The following is a 23381-nucleotide window of genomic DNA, read 5'->3' on the forward strand; positions in this document are numbered from 1 at the left end:
ACAGATACAATTAGGAGTGCATACGACCACAAGGCAGGTCCAAGTGGCTTGCATCTTAAGATTGTATATTATGTCATTTCCGGAGCATGCATTAAATACAGCTATAGCTTCTAATTTACTGGGCGCAAGCCTGCTGTGCTTATTGAACTGTGGAACTGCTGTGACATATAAGAGAAATTGCATCAACTGATATTTCATCTATGGTAGTGACCACAAAAAAGTTGCATAATAACTCAAATGGTTTTTTGTGGGCTAGGGTTTTATTATGATGTGCTAACTTGGATGGCCGTGGGTATATGATATGCATGATTTTCATCATCACTAAGCCATCTGTTAGTAAATTATGCCCTTTAGATGAGGTTATTGCCATTTATTACCATTTACAATAACCCTGAGTAGATGCTAAACATATGCAAATCACACCAGTTCAAAGATGCAGTTTTTTTTATTATGGTAAACATACATTCAAGGCTTTTTTGTGCACCACAAATATTAATTCTCATTATATCATCGTCATTCACCTAAAAGTGTGACACTTTACTCAAAGTCAATTTCTAGGTGTACCAAAGGTATTATCCATTGCAACTCAATGACAGATAGTAGGAAATTATATCTGCTTATAGAAAGCTGCTCCTCTGTTTTTCCTTCGTTTCTAACAATGCACAGACATCACGTATGAGAAATGTGTGCTTTCATTAACAGCTGTCCCTCTGTTTTACCATAGAAACATTACTATTTGTCACTGATCTAATCTCCTTGAATGCTTTCCTACCGGTGAGAATGTAAATCGCTTTTATAAGATATAAGTGTTTCTTCAGCTTTCCAAAGTCGCCCAAAGTTTCCTCGCGAGGCACCTTCGGGGCGACTTTAGAAAGCCAAAGCAACACATATGTTTTCCTACTAGCGATTTACATCCTCACCGATATGAAAGCATTTGAGAAGATTAGTTGCCACAGCTAGAGGAGATTAATCGCGGGGCGACAAATCTCCTCATGTGTCATTGGCCTAAATCTAACAAGTAAATTGGTCCCATTAATAGTACACCACTGAATGTCACTTTACAACCACTTTACAACAAACTACAGTGTATATGAATAATTGCTGGCAATAGTTTAGCGATTCAAATATAAAAATGAGAGTCATTAATGTTTTAGAGTATAGTAATATTGATTTAATTAATTGCGTTCAATTAATTTTATAAAATTTATATTTTCTTACATTCACATTTCTCAAAATGTTTTCCCTGCAGTTCACAGTACACAACATAATAATTACAGTAATGCAAACATTGCAGATGAACAAATGATCAGACTCAGGAATGTTATGTCCAGGCTCCCAGAACTGCCATTTGAGGGTGGAACTTTAGTAGGAACTGTAGTAGGAGCAGGAGTTGGAGGAATAAGCAGAGCCGCTTGTGCTATGTTTGACAGATCCGATTTCTGTGAAACTTTATCAAAAGCAATAAGAGCAAAATAAAGGATGGTGCCATTTTCTATTGTAATCTTATCTGGAACAAATGTAAATGATTCACTGGATCCAGCGATCTGTGGTGTTAGACTGGAAGTGTTGACTCTCGTAGATCCATCAAAATTGTTTCTGAGATCACTGGAGTTCATGTTCATTCTTACGTCATATCCTGAAACTGAAATATAAAAATTCTATTTAACTGGTAATTTATTAATTTTTAGATAACACCCACACAAAGGCAGTAGTTAATATGTTACCAAAATTAGGATTTTAGAATTTGTAGAAATTGGAATATTGACCAGACATACATGTGAACAACTGCTTTCAGAAAAAAAGCAAATTAAGATAATCATTTCAGAAGATATAAGAAAAACTATAAAATACAGTCACACACCAACTCCTTGGTCCAAGTCATCCCCAGTCGCTGTCCAGGTCAACACAATTGTGTTTCCTTTTATTTTTGCCTCCAAGTCAGTTACTTTGTCGGGTTTATATAAGTCTGGCTGAGGACCTGCAGGTATATTATTTACTACAAAGGATCCACCAGAAGTTGTTCTACTGAATTCCCCCAAATTAAGGTCCTCATCATTAATTACTGGCCGTGATGGGTTCATTATTATTTGCTCTAAAGAAAAAAAAATAGACAAAATTAAAACAGGAAACCAAAAAAAAGAAAGATATTTTAATATTTAATGTTAACTTGGTTAATTCTGTCTGCACCCTCTCAGGCATATTCAGGAGAGCCAATAAAACTTTTCCAGTATTAAGCCCAGGAGTGTTTCCATACAGGAGGGCTATTTTATTTGCACTGCACTATAACATTCAAAGTCCAAAGTTTGGCAACTTTTTAAACACTGTAAAATGCATTTAAAAGTGACTTGTACAAAATCCAATATTGCAGGAAAGACATATAGTGAAATTAAGAAAATGGTATTGTTTTTAGGGAAATATTTCTCATTACCATTCTCCAAATAGCCGGGAATATATAGAGCTCGGCCCCTTGGCAGTGCCAGTCGGCTTTTCTTGTTGCCGTTTTCCACTCGCACTTTTAAACCATATCTTCCATTTCCTTGAAATTCTGTGTAATATCTTGAGTAGATTCCATCGTTTTTTACAATATCAGCACCTTGAAACAGTCAAAAATACTTCATTATGTTTGTGAAGATATAATTACTGTACGATCCATGTCACACATGGAATATGATCTCATGGCATGTTACTTAAAGGAATGCTGTCATGGGAAAATATGTTTTTTTAAAAAGCATCACTTAATAGAGCTTCTCCAGCAGAATCCTGCGCGTAAATCTGTTGTTTAAAAGTGCAATCAGATTTTTTTATGTTTAATTTTAAAATTTCACATGGGGCTAGCCATATTCTTCATTTCCCAGGGTGCCACCGCCATGCGACCTGTGCTCTGATAAACTTCAGTCACACTTTACTGCGGAGCTGCAAGTTGGAGTGATATCACCCCCCTCCCAGCAGCCGATCAGCAGAACAATGGGAAGGTACCAAGATAGCAGCTCCCAGTAGATAACAGAATAGCACTCAATAATAAGAAATCCAAGTCTGGCTTGGGACTCCTCCAATTACATGAAATTAGGAGAAACAAAAGGTTACCTGAAAGCAGTTCTAATATGTAGCGCTGACTCCTTCTGAAAGTTCAGACTCAGGCACAATGCACTGAGATGGCGCCTACACACCAATATTACAACTAAAATACATTTGTTGGTTCAAGAAAAACATTTTAAATGCTAGAGTGAATTATTTTCTATGTAAACAGTGTAATTTAGAAATAAAACGGATACCATAAAAATCATAACAGTATCCCTTTAAACTTTGTTTTGTTAATCCTGGATCACAAAATGTGAATACAATTTCCTAAACAACGTTTTATTAATGCAGAGCATTATCAGAGGGCCAATTTACAAACCTATGCCCCAGACTCCAATGCAAAAGCACTACAAGGCACTAAATTGCGCACTGATTTTAATTATATATCAGAACATGTATTCTGTCACTGACTAGAAAATGTATCTTTCAATATCAGAGAAGGTGGAGATCAAATAAAGGAAATACTCCTTGGTTCACAGGTGGCCATCTAACACATGTTCTTTAGCACCCACCACCTAAATAATCACCTGGAGTCTATATTACACTTGCCTAATCTACAGCCTGATTGGATGATTAGCAACCCAGTCTACTACTACCACTTCTTCTCTCTCTAGCTCCTTAATGCTACTGTAGTTTTGTGCAACTTTCTTACTTACACCAAGCCAAGTATATAATGTTTGGAATATCTTATTTGTTTAAAGCAATATAAAGCAGTTTACATACCACATACAAATATCACTATACCACACAACATTATACCTACATAAGGATTATGAAATTATTTATTGCATGTATTTGTGTTATTATATCAGCATTATAGTGCACTGAATAAAATGTGACAGACCAATACACACATTTATGTGGCTTTGAGTGTTACATTACCTGCGCCGTTGTCCCAGAGTTCTAAAGTGACTAAATTGCCATTTACTGGCTCAATAATGGCTGTTACATTGGCGCCTATGACAGGCAATAGTCCTTGATTTACTGATGCATAGACAACCATTGGCTCAGGGTAGTTATTTGCATTCTGATTCATATGAGCATTCACTGTAATTGGAGGTACATTTTCATCCGCTGCTCTAGATGTCACCACAAAGCCTATGGCCTGACTTGCTGTGTGAGTATTGCACAGGTTGTACTGCCAAGCTCCTCTCTAGTAAAAAAATTGTGAAATAAATGAGAAAATACATAATCCTGGAAAACACATGCTATATTGTTCACTATTCAACTAGTTATCCTCATGCATAAGGATCCAATCTAAAATTTAAGGCAATTAATTACTTATTCATTACATACAGTATTAATTTGTCTTTCATCATTCTACCAAAATTATTGGGTAAGAAAATAACAGTTGGCAAATCTGCTCCTGGTCCAGTAACCCATAATAACCAATTAAATATTTGCTTCTAAACAGTGAACCACTACGTTACCTGTTGGTTGTTGTTATGCATGATTAAACAGTCAAGTTTATGCTTGCCATTATATCTCCCTAATTAGCAATTTGATACATTAGTGCACACTATTTTAAACTAACTTGTAATATAAAAATAATGTAAAGAGTATTTTTATAAAGACTTCTGCCCATATAATTAGGCAGTTCCCAGTTTCAGTTTTCCACCTACCTAGAAGTGCAGGACAAACTGAAACAGTGGCCTTTTGAGGTCAGGTAGGTGTTAGAGATATGGAGGTCCAATAGGGTTGCCACCTCTGCAGGCTTTTTTCGCCAGGCAGGGGGTGACGGTGTTATCACATGACCCGGACAGCTCTTCTGAAAACCAACTGTCCGGGTCAAAAACAGACAGGTGGCAACCCTAAGGTCCAAGAATTGCCGCAATTCCAAAAGAAAATAATATGCAATTAAGGGAAATCCCACCTACAACCTCTAGATATTGGTCAAACTCCCTGCATCCTGTAATCAGCTGCCTTTGGGATACTGGCAAATGTAGCTGGAGGGTAGCAGGATCAGCAGTCTTGCTGTGTATTGTAAACAACATAATAATGTTTTAGCAATAATTTACCCCCAAGGAGTCCTTGTGATCCTGGGGACCCATAGGAAATGACAACTATACAGTACCAGGGTACTATATATACATGCATTACTTCTGTGTCAATGTGTTTCCCTTGCCTCTAGTACCTATAATACTAAGCTAGCACCTGATGGCTGTAGGTTTAATAACCAGAAAGTGTGTAGTACAGGTACACTTACAATTCACACTAACACAGGATACTTTACGCAACAATTCTTTATTACAGCACAGGGGTAACAGTCACATCCAAGCCAGGTTGCAGACCCATCAATTCCAAACAAATCACAGGCATACATATAGTTCAAGAGCTCAAACACATTATCAAACTTGTTACAGACCAGCTTCACCCTCAGAGAATTTTACACCACCTTCCGGTCCTAGCAGTCCGGTACTCTCCTAGTACCCCTCCAGATAGGCATTCCATCTTCCTGCCAAACGCTATTCCCCCTGGTCCCTACACTGACTCTCAGTTCCTAACTGTGGCTTAGCCATGGCTCTTAAGCCCCTACCTCCTTGTTGGGGTCCATGCCTGACTACCTGGAGTACCTATTACTTCTTACACGGGAAACCCTTCCTGTCTAACTTCTGTGCCAGAAAAGAAGAACTCTGGCTTGGGTGAATCACTCCTTTTTATACTGTTTGTTCTCTATCATCCTCTAGTGGCCAGGGTTTATATTACACTCTTTTTCTATAATTGGTATACTGGTGCCACCTAGTGGCTTAGCTGTAAAATAACACCTTATCTAAAATAGTTATTGTTAACTTATTACCTTGCACTAGGGAATTATCATAAATTCGGGCATCCTTCCAGTCCACCCCCTTCATTGGTGCTAGAAGTACATTGTAAAATTCAAGTGAAAGATAATGAAGATCCAATTGCTTAACCAGGTTTCAGTTTTTATTTTGTCCTGCAACTGCCTGATAACTTGCAAAACACAGATTATCTCCATCATATAGGCTTTTGTCCCTGACTCTCACACTGCCAAAATTGTTTCCTCTTTCTTTTATTCCCTTTTGTTCTAATCAGCGTTATTGCTTTACACTTCTGAAAGAACTATTTTACTGGCCAACCCTATAGGTTGCCCCCCCAACTGGCCAGACTATTATAACAACTATTAGCACTGAAACAAATTACTTTTCACCTCCTTACATTATTATGCTCAAGGATAAGAAAAAATAGGTTTCTAACTATCAGATTAAAGTGTGGTTAAATAAAAGCAAATCAAATTAATGTCATACATTGTGGAAAATGTCTTGCCACTGATAAAGGCCTTTTATTCTAATTCAGTCTTTCAAAATGCACTATAATACACATTTCTAGCAAGATGAGTGCGTTACCTCAGCTGTTCCCAGGATTTCAAGTCTAGAAGATTTTGAAGTTGTGTCAGCGGTAAAATTGTTAGTTGTGTATACCTTTCCATTTGGGTCTGTTAGATTGATGGCTGGTACCAAGTTTACCCATGTGACTAGAAAGAACGTTCCATTCCCCACTGTCTTGTCCATAAAGACAGTGCCAGTTAAGCAATCCTTTGGGTTAACAACTGAGCCAGAGCTCTCCAGCTGGTAATGATAACAAATATTATTGTAAATATTTACAAAAACTCACAATGCTTTGATATGACTTTTATTTAATAATATTTCTGTAATATTATCACCTGAATAGCATGCTGGGTAGTAGCCCCATCTCCAGCTGTGAGGCTGATGAAAGCCTCAATTAATCCTTGAGTATCCACTTTATCTGTTGCTAGAAAGCGTAATCCCTCTATGGGACAGATCAATAAAAAAAAATTACATTTTTAAATGCACATACTGTATACCTACAACAATGAATAGATTAATTAAATAATTATTTTTTTTAAATGATTTCCATCTGTGCAAATGTGTAGATTTATTCTTTATTGTTATTATTTATTCTTGCTTATTATTTTACAATTTTCCTTTGGCAATATTCTATCCATACTCCATTCTGATACATGCCTGTTTAACATTGACTACAGCAGAGGAAGAGGAGCAGAGGAATGGAGGGCTTTGAAGGTTAAGAGAAGGAGTTTGTAAGATATTCTTTGTTTAATAGGAAGCCACGATAAGGACTTTAGCAGGGGAAGGGCCTGAACTCTCCTGGATGAGAGGAGGAGAATTCTGGCAGCGGTGTTTAATATAAACTGTATGGGGGAAAGATGGGAGTTAGGGAGGCTGGTTAGTAGCAGGTTACAGTAGTCAAGTTGGGATAGGATGAGGGCATGCATGAGCAGCCTAGCTGTTGCAGTAGAAAGAAAGGGACAGATTTTGGCAATATTGCGTAAGAAAAAGTGACAGGTTTTGACAGTGGTGTTAATATGGTCAGAGAAGGAGAGACTGGAGTCAAAGACCACCCCCAAACAACACGCAGAATCGACAGGGTTGATGAGGGTGCCATCAATAGAGACAGAAAAGGGGGGGGTAGAACCAGGCTTAGGTGGAAAGATCATTAGTTTAGTTTTTGTTAGGAGACAGGAGACAGTGAAAGAACGGTTAGAGAGGTAGGAAGAGATCCAGGATGCAGCCTGACTACGGAGACCAATCGAATGCAGAATTTGCATCAGGAGGGAGTGGTCAACCGTATCAAACGCAGCCGATAGATCGAGGAGGATTGGTATAGAAAAGTGACCTTTGGCTTTGGCAACCTGAAGATCATTTGTAACTCTGCACAACACTGTCTCAGTAGAGAGCACAGGCTGAAAGCCAGATTGCAGCGGGTCTAATAAATTATGGGCGTTAAGAAAGTTAGTAATACGGGAGAAAAAATACTCTCTAAGATTTTGGAGGCAAGTGGTAGAAGCGAGACAGGACGGTAGTTAGAGAGACAGGACGGGTCGAGCGTGGCCTTTTTAAGGATAGGCAGGCGTCGCGGGATGGATTTATTATTGTTGATAAGGGTATTGTAGTATTCCTGTTTAGCCTTCGACAAGGCAGAGTTGAGGCAGGCCAATAGGAATTTCTAATAGATAAAATCCGCTTGTGTATGGGATTTCCTCCACACACGTTCCACAGACCTTGCACTCGCCTCGTAAGAATTTGGTGTGCACATTCAGCCAGGGGCGGGGGTTTTAAGCCTCAGTACACTTAGGCTGAAGGGGTGCAAATGAGTGAATGATGGAGGCTAGTATACTGTTGTACTCGCTAACCAGGGTATCAGGGTCAGACATATCGTTAAAGGAGGAGAGACTGGACCTGAAATAGCGAGCTAAGGCCGGGAGGTCTACATCACGTGTATTTCGAATTAGTACAGGGGAAGGAGCGGGTTGGAAAGGAGAGTGAGAGACAGAAAATGTAACCAGGTGATGGTCAGAGAAGGGGAAGGGGACACTGCTAAAATCGGAAAGGGACAGGTTTTTAGTAAAGAATCCATAAAGTGACCATCCTTATGAGTCGGAGCGTTTGTCCACTGCTGGAGACCAAAGGATGAGGTTAGGCGGAGAAAACGTGAGGGCCAGGGTTGCGAGGGATCATCAATGTGGGAGTTGAAGTCCCCAAGGATGATTGCAGGGCCGTCAGTAGAGAGGAAAAAGGAGAGCCAGGTTTCATAATCAGAGAGGAAGGTAGCAGGGGAGGAGGCTGACGGGGGCCTGTAAATGACAGCCACCCGTACAGAGAGAGGATGGAAGATTTGAAGGGTATGCACCTCAAATGAGTTAAAAGAAAAAGCTGGAGGAATAGGAATAGATGCGAACTGACAAAGGGAGGAGAGGAGAATTCCAACTCCCCCACCGTGTCCATTGGTCCGGGGGGTGTGGGAGAAAGACAGACCGCCATGAGAGAGCGCAGCTTCAGTGGCAGTGTCATTCTGTAACAGCCAGGTTTCTGTTAGTGCAAGGAGATGAAATGGTTTAGAGCAGAACAGATCATGGATTAGTGTAGCTTTGTAAGTTAAGGAACGGACATTAAGAAGGGCACAAGAAAGCTTTATAGAATATAATGGGGTTTCATTTATCTGCTATGTGTCTGTACCTTTTTTCCCTTAAATGGCTGCCCCCATAACTACACAGCAGTGTTGTTTATATAAACTATAGTAGGGTTTCTGAGGCAAACACACCAGTTGTACCAGTGAAGAGCAACAGTACATGATATTGTAATTACTTTTATGCAAATTTTTGGTTTTATTGTTCCTTTAAAAATGTCATTTTATCAAAGCTGGGTGTCTGGATTAACAGAAAACTGCCCGGCATAACCAGCAGTGCACGAAAAGGAAACTTAATAAGCTTGATAACATTCTAATCCAAACAGTACAGTGCAACCCCACAGGCAGATTCAATGTATATCATTTGAAAAAATAAATATTGCAATCTGGATTCCTTAGCTTTATAGTAACAAAATGAGAACATTCATTTTTTATAAAATCGTAAAATGATGTGATACGCTTGTTTCATGATACAAGTTTATATCTTTACCTGTCATGTCTACAATTTGTTCAAGTTCCTTGGCTGCATTAGGGCCCAAAGCAATGACATGAATGATCGCTCCACTATTGGTTATATCAGGAAAGCATTTAGATGTGTCATAGTTATCTTCTCCATCTGTCAGGAGGACTAGTTCCGTGCCATATGATGATCCATCATACTGTCTGTTTATCTATGTGTGGAATTAAAAAAATGTTAGACAAATACATCATTAGCTCAATTTTACAGTTAAGGAGACACATGGCATAACAGAAAATCCTCCCCAATATTGTAGGCAAATAATGAATAATGTACGGTGCTGCTTTCATTCCGGGCTAAAAACTATCGTTAACATGAAAAATGGCCCCCTTATTGGAACTGCCTATAGATCTGTTATGGTCCCGGTTCTGTTTCAAATAAGGGGTGGGCGTGTTCTTACTGCCCGTGCCAGAACCACAGTAGGAGGAGGATAGCCAATCACAGCAATGCAGTCGCACAGGCAATGGCAGGATTCAGTTCCCTATCAGGTCAGCCTAGCTGCTGATTGGTTCCTATCCTACAGTGCCATGTGCTGAGTGCCATTGGATCCCCTGCACATCCTGGGAATAGAGGCAGCAGGAAGTGAAAGAGATGGGCAGGACTAGTAGGGTTTTTGAAGAAATGTTTAATAAATCAGCCACAAACACACATTTCTTCTATATTAAAAAAGTATAATGCACTGGCATATTTTTGTTTTTTACACAATAGGTCTGCTTTAAAGGAAAAGTAACACAAATTTTTTTTTAAGTAAAAAATCTATTCTACCCTGCCCCAATAACTGCCCTATCCTGCACACCATTTATTATTTTGAATGCTTTATTAGAAAATACCTGCTAAAACTGATTGATCCTAGCCTTCCTTCTGTATAGGAAGGAGTTGGGCTAGGATCGATCAATCGATCTTCGCATAGTGGATTCTTCCCTGCATCGCCATATTGCCTTATTTCAAATGACCAGAAGCCAAGTTTTAGCAGGTATTTTCTAATAAAGCATTCAAAATAATAAATGGTGTGCAGGATAGGGCCATTATTGAGGCAGGGTAGAATAGATTTTTTACTTAAAAATTTTTAGTGTTACTTTTCCTTTAAGAACAATAATTGATATGCTTTTACTACAGACTGATGCAAATGTAGATTTCACTTATTACTTATTGGCATCAAATATGTTCAAAGACCACTACCAGAAAATGCCAGGTTAGAGATGGCCTAAGCAGAGCCTGTGTGGGTAATTTGAGTAAGTGTGTGTACCAACTGTCAGTGTGTGGCTGAGAGCCTGTACTTCTGGGGCTATTATAAGCATCAGTGAAATCTTCTTTGCAGTTTTTCTTTTATTCTACAGCAAAGGCTCGAATTATTTTGTACCCACACAGCACTGTAATTGCTGATATCTCTGAACCTCCTATAAATAATAAAGAGTCGTAACACTTAGAGATTATTTTGGCTGTTTTTCTAATAAAGCCCATGTACTTTTGAGTTTACAATGTAGTTTTGGGGATATCCAGCTTAAATGGATCCTGTCATGGTTTTTATGGTGTACTTTTTATTTCTAAATTACCCTGTTTACATAGCAAATAATTTACTCTTCCATTTAAAATTTTGTTCTAAACCAACTTATGTATATATGCCCAAGTCTGAGCCTTTCAGAAGGAGCCAGTGCTACACATTAGAACTGCTTTCAGATAACCTACTGCTTCTCCTACATGTAACTGGAGGAGTCCCAAGTCAGACTTGGATTTTTTACTATTGAGTGCTATTCTGATATCTACCATTTTTAGGGTAATGTCCCACGGAGACATTAGTAACACGCGATAGATCTAAGATTCTGCAGGTGACTAATCTCTCTGAAATGCCTTTCCAATGGCAACAAAGGGAATTGCTGGTGGAAAGGCCCATTCATCGCTTCAGTTTTCTGAAGGAGACTTTGCACGAGTTTGGAAAACTGAAGTGATGTGTAGCCCTTTCCACCAGATTCTCTGTGTTGCCAGTGGAAAGGCATTTCAGAGAGATTAGCTTCCCATTGTTCTGCTGATCGACTGTTGGGGGGGGGGAGAGGGAGGGGGGTGATATCACTCCAACTTGCAGCACAGCAGTAAAGTGTGACTGAAGTTTATAAGAGCCCAAATCACATGGCTGTGGCATCCTGTGAAATGAAGAACATGGCTAGCCCCATGTGAAAATTTAAAATTAAATATAAAAAAATATGATTGCTTTTTTAAAAACAGATTTCCATTCAGGATTCTGCTGGAGAAGCTCTATTAAGTGATGCGTTTTGAAAAAAACATGGTTTCCCATGACAGTATTCATTTAAAATAGAGCGACATGCCTAAGGTTGTGCCATGTGCAGAATGCTGTATTGTCTCAATCAGGTCCCAGAGTCTTGCTAAGAGACACTTCTTCTCCTTGCAACATGGCCGGAACTAGGGGTAGGCAGAAGAGGCAGCTGCCTAGGGCGCAACGATTGAGGGGCGCCAGGCAGGAGCCTCTCCTGCCTACCCCTAGTGCTACTTTGTCATTGCCTCCACCGCTTGTCATTACCGGTGGAGGCAATGACTGATCTAATCGCCCCACCCCCCTGCACCGCCTCCTGTGCTTTGGCGTGCATGCGCCGTTCGGGGGGGGGGCGGGGAGTTGGGCGGAGTTGGCCGACCGGGTTGCCTAGGGCCTTGCAATGTCACCTTATTTGAGCACTTTCAAAATACAATTGCATCCTTAAATAAGATCATACACAATAATCTAGCTTTTAGATATTTTTTATATACAAAAGAGTAATTACCTTGATGCCCTCCCTAATTCCCAAACAAATGTCTGTTCCACCAAATGCATTTGTTGGAAGGAAGGACTTTAGTTGTTTCCGCTGAGTGTTTTCAATTACTTGCACCAATTTGGAGAGGACAGATATCGAGGTTGAGAAAGTGAGAATCCCAACATAAGAGCCCTCTTCAACAATCTGCATAAGAAACACTTCTGCTGCCTGGTACAGCCGTTCAATGCGACCACCCTACAAACAGGTAAAAATATTTCTTGTCATTTTAATTAAAAAAAAAACATGTCCTTGCAATATTGTACGGATTGTTTACTTTTGTAAATATGAAAAATATTGGCATATCCCATGCAGTCTACGTGGAGGTTTTGGGATTCCAGCTTCAAAGCAACTATACACAGTGTGCACAAACCTAACAAACCATCTGACCTTTGTGCATTCTCAAATTTGGATTTTGTTTTCATGCAGCCCCAGTTATTGTTGTCATACAGCATAAAAAACTCTTATCTACTCAAAAAATTCAAATCAATTCTAGCTGAAGTGATTCCGACTCAAAAAGAAATGTTTTGAGCAGATATATAAAATAAACAACTGGTAACTTATTTATGTTTCCTTCTGTTCATGCTAATCCCTTGGACCATCTTGAACAGTTCATGCACTTAAAGGAACAGTAACACTAAAAAATAAAAATGTTTTAAAATAATTAAAATATAATGTACTGTTGCCCTGCACTGGTAAAAGCTGTGTGTTTGCTTCAGAAAGACTACTATAGTTAATAGAAATAGCTGTTGTGTAGCCATGGGGGCAGCCATTTAAATTGAAAAAAGGAGAAAAGGCACAGGTTATATAAGAAGATAACAGATAACTGTGTACAATACAATGGGAATCTATGCTACTTATCTGTTATCTGCTTAGTAACCTGTGCCTTTTCTCCTTTTTTCAATTTAAATGGCTTCCCCCATGGCTACACAGCAGGGTATTTATATAAACTGTAGTAGTGTTTATGAAGCAAACACACAACTTTTACAAGTGCAGGGCAATAGTACATAATATATTAATTATTTTTATACACTTTCATTTTTTGGTGTTACTGTTCCTTTAAGTCTCTCCTGTTTGGTTGGGTTGCTGGTGAGTAAAAATATTGTGCAAGGTTCTGTCAGACCTGCCGGCCATTCCTTTCGACCCTGCATTACCCAAGGCTGTATATGGAAGGAAGTAATAGAAAACTGGGTGTGAGAGATTCCTGAAAGGCCCTGTCTGTACCTGAATAAGAGAATAAATTAATAATCAAACATTTTCTGTCACTGGGATCTGAAACAGGGTAGTAGGGGGCAAGTGACATCTACATTTAAACCTATGTGTCCATAGGTAATGAATGCAAATTGTAGAACTACAGTCTGGTGGGATTTTTTCCCCTTTAAGTTATGTACAACAAGAGGACAAATTATTTTACTAATCCACTTTTTCTTCCTACTAGTCAGATTCAAGGGGAAATGTAAGGATGTAATCACTCTTAGGGGCACATTTACTAATCCACGAGCGCTCTGAATGCTTCCGAATGCGTTTTTTTCGTAATGATTGGTATTTTTGCGACTTTTTCATCGCCGCCGTGACTTTTTCGTATATTTTCCGTGATTTTTCCGTCGTCATCGCGAAAAAATCGTATTGTTGCGCCGAGTACGAAAGTTTCGGATTCATTCAAGCTTTGTTATCGTGACTTTCCTGGGCCAGGTTGGAGCTGCAGAGTGCCATTTATTTTTTCCGCCGTTTACGATCGTTCAATACGAAAAAATCGCGAAGGCGACAAAATAGTCGCGCAAAATACGATAAAGTCGCGACAGCGACTAAAAAGTTGCAAAATTTTCGTTTCCAATACGAATTTTTGCCATTCGGGATTCTAATTCGTGCTTTGGTAAATCTGCCCCTTATAGTCTGTATATATAGTAATATGTCCATGTCTTTGTTTTAGCAGTCAAATTATCTATCATCCCCATTTCTTCCACTGAAATACCGTATATAGGTTATTTTGAATGCATCTCAAGGCATGCTCAGGTCCTAATTTTCTTGTGAACTATACCTGTTACCACTCCACTGGGTCGTATTTCTGTAAATTTCATTTCTGCAACAGTGGTAGCACAAGGGCTGCCTCCCATGGGGCTGATACTATAATAATATCTTAACTGAGAATAAAGTTAACTAGAGGAAAACCTACACTGGCCATACTTCCAGACACATCAAGCACCAGAGTCACAACTCTATCAGAACTCTGTAGCAGCGAGAAGGAGGGGACTGCTGGGATATTGGAGTCAGCCTGTGGAGGAGTGGACTTTATATCAGTGGAGTTCATAATGACGTCCCATGTGCTACGTGAGTTACAGATCCGGTTCTGTAATGTTGGAGCCTCAGTGTTATGGTTCTTGTCACAGAATTCAGTAACCTAAAAACAGCAAAATCAAATATTACTGTACATTTTAAACCAAAAAAATGACTTTAACAATTTATAAAAATAAACTTTTCCTTTTTTGAATGAAGATTATAAAGGATATGGACAGAGAGTATAAAGTGGGGCAGTAATGTTAGACAGATACTGTTGAAGGTAAAAGACCGGTAGACGTTTTGATTACAATAATGTTGCTGAAAAAAAGAAATTTAGAAACAATCCTCAGGAAAGTAAGAACTAACTGCTAAAATTATGAGACAGTGATGCCACTATGGGCAAATAAACTAAAGTTACACTTTACATTGGCACTTTAAGGTCATTGTATACTGTGTAAAATCTTGTGTGATTAGAATGATTTTTTATGAGTGTGCAGGTGTGTGTGTAAAATCAGACATAAAAATTGTTTTTCAAAGGGGAAAAACAACGTATAAAAAAGGCAGTGCCGTTTACACAGCATTTTATATCAGCTTTTCCCTCTGTAAAAAGGTGAAAGTTCACTGCCTGAATTTGTTCTTTAGCGGTCAGTACTAGGTCTAGTGTGGAATAAATTACTTACCTTTATAACCGCATGTATTTTTAAGTAGCAGTGGCTTGTGCCCATAGACATTCATGTGATTGAGCTTTATGTATTTTATCTTATACTAAAATTTTGCTTTCTACTTTTGTTATCTCTTGAGCTAAACAGGGAAACTAAAGCTACTCCATCCTTGGTCCTTGCTTGGGTTTCTTTTAGTTTAACAACTTCTGCTGAACTTACTTTTTGCCTATTTTCTTTAAACTATTATTTTTATTTATTTCTTAAGATAAACTTAAACTGAAGCTTAAACCAAAGGCACACAGAGCGTTTACTCAGCTGCTCCTTTTTCTGAAGCCTGAGAGAAGCGGATCAACTCCCTTCCACATATCTGTGTATCTGCACTGAAAAGTACAGCTTCTGCTTGAGTGCAGCTACACAGAGTGGAGCAGAGATCAACCCCAAAAAACAAGAAAGCAAGCATTTTCGGGGGTTTTAATAATGTAATGTAATTTTCAGTGCAATAAACAGAGCTGTGAAGGGAGCAGATCCGATTCTCTCAGTTTGCAGAATAAAGGCAAGCTGAGAGCAGCCAGTGCTCCATGTGCCCTTAGCCTTAAGCTTGAAGCTACTGGTCTTTGCAAGGTAGATAATGAGATTACCAGGACACAGATAGGCGTCCATTATGCAGGGTGATTATCTGCATATTGGTTATGTTATTACCTTGGAGGTAGATAGGCAGCAGGTTCTGGAAATAGAGTACTGTGTTGTTCCAAAATGATAAGTAATAAACTATTGTTCTTCAAATTTAAAAAAGATATACTACTTACATAGTTTTTATAGTTAAGTTGGGTTGAAAAAAGACCAAAGTCCATCAAGTTCAACACTTCCCAGCAAATCCCAGCGCTCACACATAAAGTTCAAGTATGATTTTTACAGGAATATTAGCTGTGGCTTGGCCAGGTCCCAATGTGTTTAATACTCTTTGATACTGATATCAACTGGCGTTGCCAGCAAACCATACAATAAGGTTGAGCAATGTCAGGAAAATGATTGAAGTATATTGAACCTGTGAGTGGTAACATTTCCTAAATGACTAATCCTGTATGTTTAAGGGAACAATTACCATTATTTTCCTCTCTACCCAGTGTCATTGGCATTATGACTAGAAGAGGCTGAGCTTCTTTTAAAGAATATCAAAGTCAGTGACTATACTTCTATTTTTACGCATGCAATGCATTATCTACTCACAGATGGCAGTGCCTGTAAATACATGATAGATGCCTTGGCAGCCCCATTCCTTTCAGGTACAAATACACAGTCATCTTCATAAAGGCCTGTTTGTGGGTCACGGATGCACTTGCAGGTTTGTCCTTGACACTGTTTAATGTAGGTGCCAGTAATATCAGCAGAGCATCTGCCAAGGGAAAGGAAATACTTGGTTTTTACTGTGTTAACAAAAAAATGTATATCTCAAGAGTTCAGAATCTATAAATGAGACATTGTTGGAGATACATTAGACTGTCCAATTATGCATGTTAAAAAGATGTTTTGCATGACAAAAAATAATTTCTGGCTTATTCTTATGCTTATTCTTGCTTAGTGAAGCTAAGCAATTATTTGGTCAATTTGTACACTGGAGGATGATAATTCCATATCTGTAGTCAATACATGCGAATTATTTCTCCCAGCATATTCAAGCGTCAACATTTTGCTCTAATAATACATACTTAGTGGTGACAAATCTCCCTGCCTGCCATAAGCTTAAAGTAAAAGTAGAATATTATGAAAGTGAGACCTGGTCAAACTTGCTTTAACATAAATAAAAAAAGAGATTGGTCAATGCACTGGCCCCATGTTTTATATTACTAATTTAGTATTAGTAAAGCAAGATCATTCTTCCTGCTATATCAGAGAGATCTCCAAGCTCAGCTTTCATTTTTAAAGGCATAAAACCACCCTTGAAGAGCAGGTGATAAGTTTTATGCATGCATTCATATATATGTATATTGTTACAGGAATGGGATCCGTTATCTGGAATCCCGTTATCCAGAAAGTTCCAAATTATGGAAAGGCCGTCTCCCATAGACTCTGTTATAAGCTAATAATTCAAATTTTTGAAAATGGTTTCCTTTTTCTCTGTAATAATAAAACAGTAACTTGTACTTGATCCCAACTAAGACATAATGGATCCTTATTGCAGGCAAGACAATCCTATTGGGTTTACTCAATATTTAAATGATTTTTTGGCAGACTTAAGGTATGGGGATCCAAATTACGGAAAGATCCCTTATCTGGAAAACACCAAGTCCCGAGCATTCTGAATAACAGGTCCCATACCTGTATTTAATTCACTTTTTAGTCTTATGATACAGATATAGTATAAATGGGGGGTATCCATTGGAATACTGTAAAAATGAACACAGTGACAATATATCTAGACAGCTTAAACATAAAAAAATTTGGTGAGCTATACTAAGTTAACCAGATAGTGTGAAACATTAGAATTGATTGAATTTAACAATAAGCTGATTGAATCAGTCATCTACAGATTGTAGTGTCATCGTGAGGAGAGTAAAAGTCAGTTATTGGTCTCAGTTTTACCCCAGTGCAGTCTCCTTTTTAATAATGAAGTTTTATTATGCCTGATAAAGGATGCCAGGATGCGATGGTCAGATACATTATATGTAGATTACTAACCACCCTTGCACAGTGCCTCTATAGATTCTACAATCAGAGCATAGAAAAAACGAAATTTCCTCCTGCTTGGTCCAAATTCAGAAGTAATAAGGGATTTAGGGGAATAAAGAGGAGTGGAGACAGTCATGTTATTTTCATTAATCCCACCTCCCTAAAAATATATTACAGGGTATAGGGATAGAAAATGTGAAACAATACGCAGAACACGTTTTAAACACAAGCCATATTTGTATTTATTTGTCTTAAACTACACATAGATGCATAGTGTCCTGCTATATATACACTGTATGCTTGCCCTTTAAAATAAAGAGATAAGGGAGATTTATATATAAATGTAGTTTTCTTTAAGGGTATTTGGACAGTACAGATCAGTGCAATTTAGGATGGAAATACACTAATATAACAGCTGTAACATATAAAAGCTGTGAATTAATCATCATAGTAGGACACATACATGACTTAAAATATCTTTTGCACAGAGTTCACTTATGTGGGTAACATTAAATACATGATTATGCTCCACTTGTCTTGATCCTTGAAAGGAGTGTAGTCTCTTTATTTATCAAAATCAGTTGGGTCAATGTTAGACTCAAATACACTATACTGGATTATACTGGTTACACTATACTGGATTATACTGGTTGCACAAATCAGCTGTGCACTCAGGCTTAAATCACTGAAATATTTAAAGCTACTTGGGTATCTCATTTCTGCTTCACACAGCAAATAGCATTTTTTCACAAATGAAAACTTAATTAAAACATAAATTTGATGTTGCACTTACTTTATGGCATTATGTGACGCCATGTGACGCCAGGCTTCAAGTAATGACTGCCATAGCGCCCACTTTGTTATTACAATTTGTAAGAAACAAAATAATTTACTAAATATACAAAAAATATATGAGAGAGAAATACCTTGTTGCTTCTATATTTTTATCTCCAGTAATATAAAAAGGTTTTTCATAGTTGTATTCATCAAAAACGCCCCATCGTAGATGCGCCCATTCGTGGACAAAGACTCTCCCTGAAAATACATGAATTATTGAATTGTATTTATTTCAAATGATGGCTTTGTGAATTCAGCTTGGAAGGATGCATAATGTTAAACAACAAACAGCCATGACCTGCTACTCATACAAGCTAAAAGATGTTTGTGGAGTGCTTAAGAAAACTAGGGGCCATAATAATCCCTTGGGTTATTATATGGAACGTCAGTTGTTCAGCCCTGCACCAAGACATTTTAGGGATACCTACTGGCATACCCAGTGCCTGACCACTTAAATCTCTACCTACTGTATCAGCATAACTCCCACCTTTTAGCTACCTACTCAAGCCAGGTGGACAAAATGACATTGTGCCACATAAGCCTACCAGAGGCAGCTGGAAACTGCAAATCATTAACTTCACTGTGACTTCAAACCACCAGTTTATAAAGGGTGAGCTGATGGAAAAAGGAAATATCTCAGGAGTATCAAAGTCATTCTTTCACGCTCAATACAATAATCTTTGGTGACATACATTATTAAAACAATTGGTAACAGAAATGACAGAATATAGATTAGATATTATATATCTGTGACCATGTTATAAGCTACAGCAGGCAATGATCAAAGTTTGCAGGGGAGGTTTGAACTGAATAAGTCTTAAAACCACTGGATCAGGCATGTTAATCAATTAGATCTAACCAACTACAAGCAGCAACAACTTTTATTCCTGTCTGTCTTAGCCCTAAAATGAATAAGAGACCCACTCTGAAATGGACTATTTCATGTGTCAAAAATGTATAGAGGAGTAGTGAGTAGCTGCACTCAGTGGGCACAGTGCTCAGTGGGAAGCAGTGGAGCCCAAGGCTTCAGGTTGTCATAAACTTTACTGCATATGCAGAATTTTTTAAACCCATTTATCATTTCTTTGAGTTGCTCTCTAGGGATGCCCATGGTAACCTGTATAAGGAATAAATAAGAGGAGAAAGAAATTCTAAAAAATGTACTCTGTTTCAAGATTAATTGACCAGTTTACAATTATCAAAATGCCATAAATCTGTTGATATAAGTCTGACATTACAAGGGTTTTTCAAACTATTAATAAATACATAGAAATGTTTTACCTCGAGGTCCGTAAACAGAAACCAGGACATCATTCAGCAAGAAGTCTGGTGTCATATGAATGTATTTTCCTGCTTCTCCACAGCCACCATACTGCAGAGTATATGGGTCATCTCCAAACTTGAGATGAGGGGTGGCAATGATCACATCTGCCTGTTGGGCAGGGAAGTACTGTATGACTATGATATTAGTATACAATATGGCTATTAGTAGTGGCATAAATAAATAAAATAATAATAAATAAATAATAATTACTACACTAATTTTTCTACATTATATGCTGTTTGAGAGAAAAAATATTTAAACTAATTGTAAATTGCATAAACATTTTGATGGTTCCCTTTTGATATAGTGTTAGGCTTTCTTTCAAGACAATTAATGGAAAATAAAATAAAAACATTGTACAGTGTAAATAAAATATCTAAATATAAATTAGCCTTATTGTCTTATATGGAAAAGTTAATGGGTATTTTTGCAAGCTGTTAAAACCTGTAATAGCTGTCATAGCAAAATATATGTTTTATTTTCTGTATAATTATTAAAAATAACCTTGTAATCTTTTTTCTTTGTAATGCAAAGATTAGGACCATATCTGTGAAGGAGGAATGTAAAATGCACAACATTAAATATTACTTATCTGCTAAACATCTCCACCGTCTCTACCTTCTGCACCTTCCTTTTTAAATGACACTTACCTTATTATAGGTTTCTGTTCTTGCCTTGGTATAGCTCTTGTTTGACCAAGTCATAGGAATTAAGATTTTTACACTTTTTATATAGACTCGATTCCTTGTAGCATTAAATAAATAATGGCTAGCTCCATTTATCATATTCTAGTAAGAAACATCAACAAAGGAGAGAAAAAAACATTTGGTTTATTATAACTTATTGGTCCATAATACCAGTTTGTAACAATAAATTAATCTAAAAATCTTGTTTACTTTATTCTTGATTATTGTATAGGTTCCTAAATGTGAGGAAGGGGCAGCTCAGTCACAGGGGCCAGTTGATATATGAAATACGTGCTTATTCTCTGTTGGGTTCTGATTTATAGAACCCAAACCTGAAGAGGAGACCATATGAATAAACATTAGATTTGGGGTAAACAATTATTGGATATTATTGTACATTTTTTCCACTTTTCATTGTGATAGAATCAGTAAAGTCCTCTAGGGGGAAATGGATTTCCCTGGAATTTACAAAAATATTATTCATATTTTGAACTGGAATTTTTTTTTTTCAAAATTTTGAAAAGTCTAAATGAATAGAATGGAATCCCACTGTGTGCAATTAATGTCCCATTGTCTCATAAATAATCTAAATAAATCCTATGAACCTGTTTCTACAATGTCATAATAATAGTTAGAAAATATATAAAAATATTCAATGAATGCTGTTGTTTGGTTTGAAAATAAAAAAAAATGACAAGACTAATTGAAAAATGGTTTTGTGACTTTACCTGAATATTTTCAATAATCTTGACATTCTCTCGCAGTCCTGGATTAATTGCAATAACAATGTCTTCATAGCCACCATCCTGAAGTTTGATTGAAGTACCAGATGCAAAGAAAAGATAACATGTTACAAATAATGCAAAGACACTACAGAAAGACATTGTGTTCATCTACCTAATGGATGGGTGAAGGTTTACGTTAGGTATGTATATATACAAACAAACCTTGTAAATCCAAGCCACACCACTAGAATGTGCAATGTCTTTTTACAGCATTTTCAAAATGAGTCATTCTTCCAGCAAGAAACTGGAATGATATTGAATTATGCAGGGGTAACAATTAAAGTAAAGCAGAAGATAGAAAGGTAATATCTTTTACATAAATGCAACAAAATTAACCTTTGACAGAATTAGACCTTTGGTAGAAATAGAAAACAGATAGAAATGGAAATTACTGGAAATAGAACAGATAGAAATGAAACATGGATCGATGGACTTTATGGATCATTTTTCTTTAAGGTTGATGTTCATCTTTGACAAATAGATAATATCTGAGACTTTCTGAAAAAAATATTTTTACAGTGAGCATTATAATCAATCATTTCCAAAATAGTAGTAAGCAACAAAGCAAGAAGTGTTTGCCTGATCCTGGGGTTCAGAGCTCATTCAGATTTTGGTCAAGAACATTCTGGACATTTCAGCTTCAGTACTGTATTTGCCTAAACCTCTCTGAAGAATACAAGGTAATGACACCGCCAGAAATTCATTGAAATTCTATTCTAATATCTATGCGAATCTTCGCCTTAAAATGATCTACCATCATTTATGTGTGCAATCTAGTTCAGTAAAATGAGCCTTAATGTGTTGGGTTAAATTATGTGGACTGGTAGTAGTGGATATCAGAATAGCACTCAATAGTAAGTAATCCAAGTCCAGCTTGGGACTCCTCCAGTTACATGGGAGTAGGAGAAACAATGGGTTACCTGAAAGCAGTTCTAATGTGTAGCACTGGCTCCTTCTGAAAGCTCGGACTCGGGCACAATGCACTGAGATGGCGCCTACACACCAATATTACAACTAAATATACATTTGTTGGTTCAAGAATAACATTTTACATGATAGAGTGAATTATTTGCACTGTAAACAGTGTAATTTAGAAATAAAGTACACCATAAAAACTATGACAGTATCTCTTTGAAAAACAAGATCTTAGATCTTAGATTAGAACATGAAGAACACAATTAATTTACCTGATTCCCTTTTGCAAATATTAATTAACGATTCCCTGCATATTATTTGGTTATTGAATTCTTGAACTGGACAATATGTTATCCCTGTTTTTATTAATACTAAGGTCTTAGACAGACAAAAATGACACACCCCACCATTGTATATTTTAAACAAAGTCATTCCAAAATGGTAGGACTGGACTTACTAGTGAGGTTTGCAGCAGCTACATGGGGTGACAAAATCATAGCACTTGTGTCATGGCTCAGACAAGGGTTTAATGCCAGAAATGATCTTACTTGTTAGGTCCCTAGGTGTGCTCTATCTACAGTGTATCTGCCTTTTTGGTTTTAAGTTTGTTTAGGCACTCTTTATCTCTTGTATCAGTTACTGGTTCTTTTTTTTTATTCAGGTTTTCTCCAGAGTACAACAGACATACAAGCTTTCAAAAAAAATATTGAACAGTATGATTTTGCTGAATAAACATAGTGTCCTGTGGGAGGGGTCAGGGGGAAATGTGACGGGAACTGGGTGTAGGCGGAATTCCTTACTCTCTTGGGTTTCTGTCCTACGTTTTTATTTGTTACAGTTCAGAATGTACAGCAGTAAATATTATATGTAG

General features: G+C 37.5%; 1 protein-coding gene across 1 annotated transcript; it reads right to left on the bottom strand.

The window, feature by feature from the left end:
* Positions 1-426: 426 nt before the first annotated feature.
* On the bottom strand, positions 427-21699 carry clca1.3 (chloride channel accessory 1 gene 3). Its single transcript, XM_012962455.2, has 14 exons — positions 21539-21699; positions 20775-20912; positions 20082-20232; positions 18890-18998; positions 16524-16689; positions 14531-14755; positions 12331-12555; positions 9533-9713; positions 6761-6867; positions 6444-6665; positions 3961-4231; positions 2429-2593; positions 1862-2092; positions 427-1642 (listed from the first exon to the last, which is right to left on the bottom strand). The coding sequence occupies exons 1-14, from the start codon at positions 21692-21694 to the stop codon at positions 1272-1274; spliced, it is 2718 nt and encodes a 905-aa protein (XP_012817909.2). The 5' UTR covers positions 21695-21699; the 3' UTR covers positions 427-1271.
* Between the last annotated feature and the right edge of the window lie 1682 nt (positions 21700-23381).

This window comes from Xenopus tropicalis, chromosome 4 (assembly GCF_000004195.4).
Source record: "Xenopus tropicalis strain Nigerian chromosome 4, UCB_Xtro_10.0, whole genome shotgun sequence".
Lineage (NCBI taxonomy): Eukaryota > Metazoa > Chordata > Amphibia > Anura > Pipidae > Xenopus > Xenopus tropicalis.